This window comes from Delphinapterus leucas, chromosome 11 (genome assembly GCF_059928025.1).
Source record: "Delphinapterus leucas isolate spDelLeu-1000000601 "Yukka" chromosome 11, BTC_Dleu_Yukka2, whole genome shotgun sequence".
NCBI lineage: Eukaryota > Metazoa > Chordata > Mammalia > Artiodactyla > Monodontidae > Delphinapterus > Delphinapterus leucas.
The window spans coordinates 87,126,219-87,138,584 of record NC_143139.1 but is presented as its reverse complement, the minus strand read 5'-3'; the positions used below and the strand labels follow the sequence as shown (position 1 = coordinate 87,138,584).

At 41.4% G+C, this 12,366-nt stretch overlaps 1 protein-coding gene across 5 annotated transcripts in view; it reads right to left on the bottom strand.

Annotated features, from left to right (window-relative positions):
• Positions 1-2,154: 2,154 nt before the first annotated feature.
• RIC8B (RIC8 guanine nucleotide exchange factor B) overlaps positions 2,155-12,366 on the bottom strand; it is a 121,561-nt gene continuing 111,349 nt past the window's right edge. For 3 of the 5 annotated variants that reach the window (XR_004024464.2, XR_002648314.3, XR_002648315.3), the window contains 2 exons: positions 11,693-11,869; positions 5,629-5,737 (listed from right to left, as the gene is read on the bottom strand). Coding sequence is in view for 2 of the 5 variants with exons in the window: in XM_022600033.3 (XP_022455741.1) it covers positions 5,626-5,737 (112 nt within the window). In the remaining 3 variants the exon portion in view is untranslated. Of the gene's footprint in view, positions 5,738-11,692; positions 11,870-12,366 lie in introns of all 5 variants that reach the window. The other 2 variants (XM_022600033.3, XM_022600036.3) reach the window with 1 other exon arrangement.

Below are 12,366 nucleotides of genomic sequence, written 5' to 3'. Positions count from 1 at the left end.
TTTGCAGATTCCTTGAAATAATTCTTAGCTTCACCCTCCTGCTCCCAAACCCAAAGTTGCTTAGTTCACAGTTTGGCCGAGCCAGTATTTTAGATTATCTTTTTCCCAAAGTCATTCCCATCTGAGTTTTTAAATGAGCTCTTTCTTGCTTTTCCACAATGCCAAATTGTGTTTATTCCAGCTTCTAAGCATTTCTTGACTCCCTCCCCTCTTTTTTGACACCTCCTGCCACTACTGCAGTCCAGGCCCTGCTTACCCCTCACATGTACTGATGCAGCAGCCTTCTATCTGGTCTCTTTTCTTACTGTCTGTCCCTTCTCCACTCCATTCTCCATACTGCAGCCAGAGTGATCTTTCTGGTTGTGTCCTTTCCTCGCCTGAAATTCTGCTACTCATGTGTCCCATCATGAGACATGTTTGTGTTCTGTAAACACATCAAATGCACAAGCTTTTGTTGGAGCCAGTTCTTTTGGTGGGAACAGTCTTTCTCCTGTACATGGTGAACTCAAGCTCAGCTCAGATGTCCCTTACGAAGCTTTGTTACTCAACCCCCATATTCCTCCTGGCATCCTGTAGCACTTTGTACAGGCTTTGGTTATGGACTTCTCACACTGTGGGCACTTTGGGGATAGGGACTTTCAAGTTGTGTTTGTTTGTATCCCCAATCACCTTGAACAGTGCCTGGTACATGGTAAATGCCCAGTGAATGTTTACTGAACACACTGATGTGGATTGGTATGCTTGTGAGCATGGGCCTTTCTTTGAGACTAGCAGGAGTACAGGATTCTATGTAGTGGGGAGATATGGAAATGGAGTGAGAAAAAGTGTGTTAGTTATTTCCCAATTCTGTTTTTCCCATTTCAATCTCTTCTGAAATTTTTTCTCTCAAATAAGACTTTATTGAATTTTTCTGATCGCAAAAGCAACACATAGCATAGTATTTACAAAGACATCATACAGGTTTGAATTCAAATTTTGCTACTTATTGGCTGTGTGCCTTGCACATAGTACCTAACATCTTTATGCCTTAGTTTTCTCATCTGAAAGGTGGGAGTTATTCTAATAGTACTTACCTCATAAGATTGTCATGAAGATGCAATTGGAAAGTGCACGCAAAGTGCTTAGCACAGTGTCTGGCACAGTAATTGCTCAGTAAGTATACACAGCTGTAATTGTTATGGTCAATGCAGAAAAGGTACAGGTCTGTGAGACCTGGATACAGCTGGAGCCCTAGGGCCCAGGATCTTCCTGTGTTACAGTAAAAGAAAACACAAATCTGACTGTAGAAGCCTTGCAGAATAATTTTGACCTTTTAAGATAGCCTTTCTCAACCAGGGCTCACCTGAACCACAAAACTCTGCACTAGAGTGACTATTTTTTCTCTCCATCGAGGATGCTATGTAGCTAACACTATTCTAGATGCACAGGAAAGTTAATTCATTATGTACAATGCATGATGTAGGAACTGAGGCTCAATCTCCCCACCCTTCTTTAAGAAAGGCTGCTCTGATGCTTCTTGAAGACTTGGTGCAGGGACTCGGCAGAGTGCATCAGAGTCACATCCTCCTAAGTCCTCTCTAGAAACCTCTCCCTTTCCTTGAATCTTCTCACTTATGGCAGTTGTTAGAAATCCCTCCCTCCTTCCTCCCTCACCCATATGATTTGTTCCTAGAACACCATTCATTTGTTCCTTCTCCATATTGTGCTCGCCACATACCCAGTAGTTTCTGACAGGTGTCCCCTTAACTTTTTTTGAAAGACTAACATGTCTCTCCCCATCCCTGTGTACCCTCTTTCACCTCTGGAATTGCAGTGAAGAATATCTCCAAGAAAATTAATGCCAGTAACTGGATTACAGAGTAGTAAACATGACTGACCTCTCTTTTCTTCACATGCACTTTTTAAAGTCATCTAGATCCCTTGCTATTGTCAAACGCCTCTCCTTAACAAAAATTATAGAATTATCTAGTCACTTAATCTAGCTGTGTCATATTTGTGCTGCCGAAGCTCCTGCTAGACTGTGTATGGCAGAGCAAGTCTGCTCTTCCTGGTGCCATTCCATTTTCTGCTGCTCTTCAGTGCTGACAAGGCTCATGCTGCCTCCCAGGAAGGCAGTGGGCACCTTTTTTGTGGGGAGGAGGGATAGGTCATGATGTCTCCTCTGTTAGCAAGGAAGAAGAATACTGGGTAAGCAATTACTAGTGTTTACCACAATTCATATAATGGAATATCATATAGCCATTAATTTTTGAATAATATTTATTGACATGGGAAAATGCTTACAATATGTTAAAGAAGAAAGCAGGGTACAAATCTGTAAATACAGCATGATCCCAATCTTGTAGTAAAATAAATTATATATGCATAGAAAAAACACAGGACGGAAATACACCAAAACATTAACAGAGATTATCTCAGGTGGTGGGTTTTGGGGTGAATTATTAACTTTATTTCCTGTATTCTCCAAGCTTTCCACAATGAACATATATTACTTTTATAATGGCGGGGAGGGGAAGGGAGGTCAATATAAGAGACACCTAGTACTGGGAGGCGGCAAGACTGATGGTAGTAAGGGGATGTTGAGTACTTGTACTGCCTCTGCCTATGTCTTCATTTATAAAGGAGGGACAATAACACCCGTCCTGTGCACTTGCCAGGACCACCCGGTGTGTGAAGGGGCCTCAAGTGTCTGTTGACTGTTACTCTAAAGCAGCAGCTCAAGCGCCTTATTTTAGAACCCGCTCCTCCATACCCTGTTTTAAAGGTTGGGAGGGATGTGGACACAGGGGCCTGCAGAGTGCAGTTGGCCAGTATATTCTCACCATCCCCATTGCAGGCCACCGAGCCAGGCAGATGTCGAGGGTCAGGGTGGTTGGGGCGCAGGGGCTGCGGGGGAGCCTGCAGCCCTCATCTCTGACCTAAAGGATTCCAGGTCCTTCCTTATTTGAAATCCAGTACTAACTGAGCAAGTTTCCTACTCACACTTCAACTTCATTCAGGTCACCTCCCTGCTTAATAAGTTCTTTAAACCAGTTCTGCTGAAATAGTTATTGCTTAAAATGGCCTGAGAATTACCACTCTCCCAGCATTCCAGAGTCATAAGGGGGCACAACATGGACCCAGGTGGGCAGCGTGAAGGGTAAGGAGAGGTGCTGGGGGTCAGGCCGGCCAGAGTTGGATTTTTACTTGCTCTGTGATGTTAGGTAACTTACTTTGCTTTCCAGAGATGATCTCTTAATATGAGATGTGATGACGTTACACAAGATAAGATACATAAAAAGCCCAGCACAGAGCAAGCAATCAACAGATGTTAGTTCTCTTTTCCGTGTGCAAGATGAGGTCACTTTCATCTTCTCCCTCTGCAAATTCTCTCTTCAAAACAAAGCTTAGTGCCCAGTATGGGGAAACTCGAAATGAAACAGAACTCATTGAAAGCAGAAGAGCACAGCTACTTAAACAGGACTGTTCAAACACTCTGCATAAGGCTGGCAAGATGGTATTTCATTAAACAGGTCTTCATTTAGGTAAGCCGACACTCGTGCCAAAGCTATTTAATTGCAGAAATTATAAAAATACTTTAAAAATGCATTTGTAGAATGAAGTAACAAAAATACTTAAATTCTTTTTTCTAAATTTTTCATTTAATCTAAAATTATGAAGTACCAAGTTTCATTTTATTTACTGTTAAAACATGGGTCACACATAACTTATACTCCCAACTATTTTGGATAAAAAATCCTAAAATGTATTCTTCCTAGTCTTTTTATAGAGTATTCTTATTTTTTAAAAGAAACACAAGGTCATCGTTATGAGAATTAGTTTATAGGCCATACTGTTGTACAGATACTTTCTGGGTCAACTAGAATGTCCTTTAGGAAACAGATGGTCCCAGACTTATGACGCCTTGAGTAGTTTTCATTCTCCCCACGTTCCTATCCGGTTTTCAGTTGGCTTTTTGCTGCTTTCAGTAGGTCTGCTTTCCATCTAACAGCCTCCTCCTTTGCCATTTTTTTCGTGGGCTTGGAAGTCAGATAACTAAACATGTTAGAAGTATATGTAAATTTTAGTAAAGAGGCACAAGGTGAGATTCTTGAGGATCTCTCCTATAAATAAATTGTAAGAAACTTTGCCATCTCTTTTGGCAGCTCTAAGGCTTTTTAAAACTGAATTCCTGATTTGTACTTTTGCCAGAGAAGTGACTTCTGGATAAATGACATTTTCACTAATACTTCATGTACTTTATCCTTAGAAAGGCTATTTATTATAAGTGAGATAACAGATGTAAAAGCACTTTAAAAAAGCATAAACTGTGAAATAGGATTGTTTACCCCATGTATCTATAAAGAAACACACACAGATAGCTAAATTGAATCAACCCCAATGTTTTATTTAATTTAAAGTTTTAAAAGGCAGTGGTTAAGCACATTATGTGTGTATATATATATATATATGTATATACATACATATATATATATAAAAGGAAACCAACCCCTTTTCAACTTTAGCCATTGATTAACTAGGCCCACTGTCTATTGCATGATTCATTTTCTACTTCGTCATATGACCAATTCTAAAAGTAAAAATAAACAGCCTTAATCAGTTTAACAGTAACTATTTGTGTTTCTTTTTTAAATAAATAAAGTTACCATTAAACTGATCACATATGGTAGAAAGGTAGGACACACACACAAGCACACACACTCCCCAATTTAAAACATGTGACATATGAGTGACCTATATGTACAAATGGGTGCTGCTGACTCCCCCACCCTCAGCAGAGGGCTCAAAAGGAAACCCCGTACCCAGGGGGTCCCCATTCCCTCTACCAGGTTGGAGGCACCCCTATGTTAGACCTCAGAATGCATGTTCCCCACGCAGTGATACAGATGGGGGTTCAGTTCTATGGTACTAGTGTTCAGGTTATTAGGGAATAAATAGGCATTTGTAGCTGCCTCAGAACTAAACCATCATTTATAACTTTATAGGGAGAAATGTATTCTGAAGTTCTAGATAACTGACATACAAACTTTTTGAATGTAACCAGTTTGCAAGTCTGGGGCTGTTGTGTGTGTGTGCGTGTGTGTGCATTTCTATAGATTTTATACAAAATTGAAATGAAGAGTTGGGGCTACGTTTATGGAGCAGCTGCTTGGCTTCCATTCACTCAGTCCTGATCTAACAAGTCACTTGCCTCAGCCCCTTTTTAGCAGCTGTTCTGCTTCTCACATGCCTCTGTCTCTGGAGAGATTCAGAAAGGGCAGCTCACACAAGTGAGAGGAAGGACACGGCTAAATCTTCTTTAGAATCTTGGCAAACATAACTGCCAGATTCAACCAGGGCTTGCTTTATAGAGTGAAGTCCTTCAGTTCCATCTTGACAAAATGGAATTATTTTTTTTTCTGTTCCTAGTCTCTGCAACTCCGTCTAACTGCAGCTCTGTATGAATGCCTCAATATCGCAAAACACAGGATCACTTCTTAAATATGCTGGATTCTCAATGAGTAAACCAGTTAATGTGTTTCTAGCCAAAGCAAGGGCATAAATGTTTTAGAGAAAAGATTCCCCTGGAGCTACAGAGAAAAGATGCTGATAAAAGCAATACTGAGAGTTGAGCAGGTGATGCTTTTAGTCTGTGTCAGAGCTGGTCTCCTCGATGACAGAGTACTGGTTGAGTGCTTCCTCCAAAGGCGTTATTGTCCCATCAGGTTTTAGTCCCATTGGTTTAAGCAACTCCTCTCTGGAAAAAAGAGAGAAAAGAAAGAAAAAAAAGTATTCACCAGCATCACACACACCCCCTCCCCCCACCCAAATCCACATCCTTTAAAAAAAAGAAGTCTTTAAAAATCAAAGTATTTTTCCTCAAGCTCTCTCTGTGTGTTTGTAACAGGAAAGATGAAAGAGGTATGGAAAGAAAAAGAGGGAGATAAAAGACTTCATTCACACAGGCCAAACCTACTAAGCCAATTAAAAGTATGAAAAGTCAAGGTCTAAATGGGCTCAGGACAAGGAGCAGGTCTCTTCTGTTTTTAATAATTTTTTTCCTTTTGTGGATTTGTTTTAGTGAAGTTGAAGCTGCCAAAATTTCACCTGTCCCAGTGGACCAGGCATATAATTAATGGCTAATTTGATATGTATGGATTTCGTTTAATGGAATAAATCGTCATTTGATTTTTGCCTCTCCAATCTCTAGTGATACATAAGTACTTATTGATTTCAAATCATTTGGCCTTCCCCAACTTTCTCCCTCCCTTTTCTTTCCTCTCTCTCTCCTTATTCTTCTTCTTTTTTAAAAAACACCATTGCTTTTGTTTGTGGCAGTTTAATTATGGGATTGACAGCCATTTTAATCTCTTCAAAGCTCCCCAACTGCCTCTTTTCAGCTAATCCAATTATATCTACTCCACAAGTTACAGCCTCATCTAAGATGATTATTGATTAAGCCAATCAAAAAGCATTAAGAAAGATCTTTTCATAGGCTCTTATTTATTGTATAGAGATTATGTCAAATGTACATGTTGAGATGCTAACTCTAGTCTTCCTCCCACCCCAATAAGTCAGCAGTGTACTTTAAAAGGAGCCTTGAAGAGGCACATGAACTGCTTAAAACTTACTTCTCACAGAAATGGGCATCACCCCCTAAAAACATGTCTACAGGAACCAACATGGCAGCAGTTGTAATGCTGGTGGGAGTTGGAGTGAAGGAAAATGATAAAAACTCCTCTCCCTCTGCTTCCTTGCTGTTGTCCCTTAGGCCAGAAGGGCTCCCCTCGGAAGGGCCGGCCACATAGCAGTGTGACGGTGTTATAGCTGCAGAGAAACTTCCTGGGGAAGGGGAAGAACAGCTCAGTGGTCACTGGATAAGTCAACAGGAACCTAATCAAGCAGCTCTGGCTGGTACCAGAAGACTATTGCTGGGAGTCTGAAAACTCTCTTTGAGTAATGTGGATGGTTGACTGGTTGAGGCTACTAAATATTATAAAGTAGGAAATGTGTTTCCTGATCCAAGAAATGGGGTCAGAATCATAGAACTTAAAGTTGAAGGGGCCTTAGAGATCATTTAGTCCAACCCCCTTGTTTAATAAAGGAGACTGAGTGACTTACCCAAGGTCACATATCTAGTGGCAAAGTTGGACCTGGGACATAGGCCTCTGAATCCCAGTCCAGTGCTCTTTGCAGCACACACATCTGGATTAACTGCTATAACTGTACTGAAGGAACACACTGAGTTCAGCTGTTCAGGGACTATGTGCCAGGAACTGTGTCATATACTGGGAAGAAAAGGAAGACTAGGCACAGCTGCTGCCCTTGAGGAGTGAGTGAAACATATACATGAAAAATAACTTAGAACATAATGGGGTAAATGCTGTAACAGAATCATGAACAAAAGAAATAACAGCTCCTGAGATGAAGCATCAACCAAATTGCCTGGGGAAGGTGGGAACGGCACCTCCAATGAGGTGTCCTATGCCACGCGAAGATAGTACAGAACTTTTCAGGCAAAGGAGTCTGTGTGGAGGGCTCTGTATAGTCCCAACTACTTGTGATTTTTTTCTGTAGACCTCTTTGGATTGTGTCAATTTCTTTCTCGGCTCCCATGAAACTGGGGCAGGGCCCAGTGTTTGGGGAGTGGCGAGGTTCAATGAAGGAGAGGGAGGAGGCAAGGCTGCAAAAAGGGTAGTTGGGGGTCTAGTGGTCAGGTGTCTTGAATGCCAAAGCAAGGAGCTCGGGTCTTAGCCTGTAAGGAATGCCCTATCAGGTTTGCTTTATAGGGAAATACTCTGGCAGCAGTGCAAAAGACACACTGGAATAGGGGAAACTGCGGTGGGGAGACGAGCCGTGAGGATGTCACTGTAACAGTAACGGCATGAGAGGAGACACAGAGCTGGATCATGGCTGTGGCTGTAGGAAGGAAAGGCCTTCCTTCCAGGGCAGAGCTGTGGTCCGCTGGAAGGGTGGAGGTAGGGGGTGAGGAGCAGAGCGTGGCTGTGGCCTCGCTCCGATGGCCACGTGGGTGGCGACCCGCTCGCTGCGGCAAGAGCACAGCAGGTGCAGCAGCTGGGGGGCAGGGGGCAGACACTGACATCTTTCAGGACAGCGAACAGCTCTGCATGACAACCAGGGAGAAATGCTTAGAGGAACCAGAAAACAATCTGCTTCCACTGAAACTTCTCTTCAGCACACATACATACTATACATATCTATACTTTAGTAACAGTTTCCTAGTTCTGATGGTGCTGAAGGACTTTGTGATACTGGACACTGTTTACTAATAATCGATACCAAAGGAGAAGGGGATCACCTTCTGGGGTGAAACATTAAGGGATCAGAAACTTCAAAGGTCTGAAGGGGCTGGTGGACTGAGGGTACAGTAAGGTGGGGGTGGGGCTGAAGGGTATGGGTAGGTAGAAGTCTGATCAGCAGATGAGACTATAGGAATTCTACCAAGATAGTGAATTGCTGGGTGGATATGCCATCACTCCTAACACTCCAGCATTTCTTTGGTAACAGGATGATATTGGAGCTAGCTGCCAGCTTGCACAAAGTAGCTAGCACTTTCTCATCCAAACCCAGGAGGAATATTTTCAAATCAAGTCCATCGATTTCACCCCTACTCCCTAATCCAATTTTATAACAGAAATAATTAAGAACATTACAAAAATTTTATGGCCAAATTATGGGAATTCATCTATAGAATAAAGGGGCTCATATTTTAATACTCATTTGTGAACTATTCTTCTCAAGGCTTTATTTTTTAGGTCTTCTGTATCACCCCTCTACTAACAAACATAGAAGCTCCTCTGAGGGTATGAATTATTGTCTTTTCCACATGGCTCCATGCGATGCTTGGTCTTACTGACATTCCTGTAGGAGAGGTGTCAGTGGTAACTGGCCACATAATCATGCATTCGTGCAAATAAATTAAGGCAGCAATGTGATATAGTGGAAAGAACAAAAAGATCTAGAGTCAGGAAGTCTGTCTGAAGTCCTGGCTCTTCCACTTACCAGTTGTGTGATCTTGGGCAAGTCTCTGAGTCTCTGTATTCCCATCTGTGAAATGGGGATAATGATACTAGCACTACCTACTTCCTAGTGATGACTTAAGGGGTAATAGTACTAGCAGTGGTAGTAGTAATTGCAATAATTAATAATAGTGCAGATGAAAGAGCTCTATGAACTGTAAAGGAGTCCTAAATATTAGTTATCATTATTGTGGTATAGTGAAAGGCATATATAGGTTTTGGAATCAGACAGACCTCTAAGTTCTAATCCTGGATCTACCACTCACTAGCAGTAAGACCTTGAACTCTCTGAACTTCAATTTCCTTATCTGTAGAATTGGGATAGGAATACCCAGTTCACTGAGTTGTCATGAGGGTGAAAGGTCATTCTACATAAAAAGTGCATAGTGCAATGGCCGAAATGTAGTTGGAACCCACAAGATGCATTTCCTGTCCCTTATGTGTTTATGGAAGGAAGGTCTCCACAAGATTGTTAGGGTACTCTTTGGCAATAAGTGGGAGAAGAATATGCAGAAGCAAATAAAAGACATGGTCCCTGTCCTCAAGAAGCTTTTAGTCAGTTCAGAAGGTAAAACACACACACATTAAACAATATTAAAGGAATTACAGAACAGCAGATCAACAAGCTTGAGATGATTAACAGGCAGAGCCCTGCTTTCCCTAGCTTGACAGTTCTGTACACCCTTACTGTATCTGAAATGTGTTTAAAGGTGATTTCTCATACTGTTTGGGAGTGGAAGGAGAGAGGATGACTTACAGATATGTTAGTGTTTTTTGCTTATGGACCCCGGGCTTACTTTTCAAACCCCCATCTTAACGATTCTGATCTTCCTCTCTATCATATAACAGCCCACAAATACCAAAATGAAGTCTTTGATATAGAGACTTACTCCTAAAAGGTCTGATAAATGACCTGGTTATACTAAACTGTTTCATTTAATAAGACCTGTTGTATCTAGATCAGCAAGATGTGGACAGAGAATGGGAAGCGTTCATGAATACCACAGAACCGTTATTCCACCAGTCATATGGGCTATGTACACGTGGGAGGGACGCGGAGGAGATGGGGATGCTGACCACAGGCTCCCGGCAGGAGATGGACTCAGGGCCAGACTGTAATGGCAGTGATGGACATGGATTCATGGGGAGAAAGGCATCCCAGAAGCAGATTAGTCAAGCAAAGGCACAGAAGCAAGAGTTAGTTGTGTGCAGGGATTGGCAAGCAGGCTGGCTTGGCAGAGGTAAAGGAAAAAGAAAGCTCAAAACAGATATGGGGTACAAAAGAGGATTTGGATGGAGACTTTGAAATCCTGGGCTGACAAGTCTGGATTATAGTACAGAGGTATTTTTGTCTTCTAATTCAAGGGTCCCATATTTAAGAATATTTATTAAAAAGTAATTCTCATTACAAACACTGAAGGCTATAAAACAATATTCCTTTGACATAGTAAAAAGAAAACGTTCTATGCTTTATTCATTTTCATATCCCTATGTGTCTAGCACAGTGCCTTGCAGATAGTAGATCCTTAATAAGTGTTTATGAACTCAATTTTGCTGCAGTTGGTATTATCTTGCATTTTCACAGAAAGAAAAGGTATGGTGTTTTATGGGACTCCTAATAAACAAACCCTGACCAAGAGAAAAGCTGGATCTTTGGGTAGAAGGTTCACGTTCATCACCAAGATTTACAGTTAGGAAAAGTATTAGCATTCTACAGGAAATTCTGCATAATGCTTTCCAGGGATTTCTCGTTCTCTACTGGACTGTGAGCAACTTGAGGGCAGAGTCCATGTCTTACCTGGCTGTGATTTGCAGTATCTAGTATAGGATGGGCGCATAGTAGGTGCTCAGTAAACGTTTATTGAAAGAATATAATACATGGGTCATAGCATAAATGGACGATGGTAGAGAACCATTTGCCAGGAAACATCCTCATATTATTTTAACGGCAATTATTTCCCTGATGAGTCAGTGTCATCAGACATTCTGACAGTCCCGAAGTCAAGGCCTTCTTTGTACCATACAACCTGGAATTTCCAACCACTAATTAGTATAGACTCAGCTGCTTATATATGGGGCATCAGTGGGTCTAGATTCTAGTCTCAGATTTTCCACTGACTTGCTGGGTGTCCTTGGGCAAGTCATTTCCTTCTCTGGGCTTGAGTCTCCCCATCTATATAAAATGAAGGGGTTGGACAAGATGATCCCCAAGATTCTAATTCTAGGAGTCTAAATATTAGGCCGCTAAATAGTTTTGATTTACTTAAAAAGCTGCTAGGTTTTTAAGACACTAAAACTCAATACTGCTAAGCTTTTGTTTCTAATCAAGATCTTCTAAACCTAAGAGTCAAACACAGCATCCTACCTAATTGTCACTGACATACACCAAGACCACAAATCCTTCCTGCAAAACTACCAGCAAATGATTAGAATGATTCCGAAAGTAAATCAAAGCAATGGCAAATGTTACAAGGAAGGATCTAAATTCAATCATGGCCCTCAATAAACAGGCCGTTTCATGAAGAGTTACTGGTCCTAAATTATGAAGGTCCCATCTAAAAAGGATGGCTAGGTGTCAGATATATGTAGATCATGGTTAAACGAAGATACTGTATATTGAAATGTGCATCAGGATTAAGATATTCACATAGCAATAACTCCTTCATACTTACCTTCAATGCTATACACAGGCCTTAACACAAGTTAAGACTGCCCTCGTTATCATCAAAAAGTACAGTGATGTCTACTGGATAAAGAGCCCATTCTAGGCACTGTGACAGTATCATGGCGGGCTTCTCATCTGATCAGGCATCTGGCCAGGGAAGAGATAAGCCTCCAAGAATGTTCAACTGGAACGAAACATCATTTAGAAATTTGATCTTACTAAACGATAAGGAACCATAATCTATAAGGGCTTGGCCAGGCACGAGGACACAGATAAAGCACGTCCAAGAAAGGAAACCTTATTTTGCCCCAGCCTAACCCTTAGGACTGCTAATGGAAACCAAAAAGTACTTTCTTAAAGATTTAGGGGTGGGAGATTATGGGATTTATACCATATTTAAAATTTTATAGTCTGTCTTTTTTTTCCCCAGATATAGTTCAACATTTTCCTGAGACACCATTTCTCTGTAAGTATGGTCCTCTGGGATGCCTGGGCTTATGTAACCTCTCAGGACCTTAGAGAAGGTTCCACTTTTTAGGCTTCTGGTTCCTACATAACTCTTTCTCCCAGAAATGACAGTGCAATATTGGGGCTCAGATACTAACATACCCAATAGCACATTATAGAATAGGCCAGATGTGTATGTGTATAAAACACCTTACTTGACCTGGAAACAAGAGA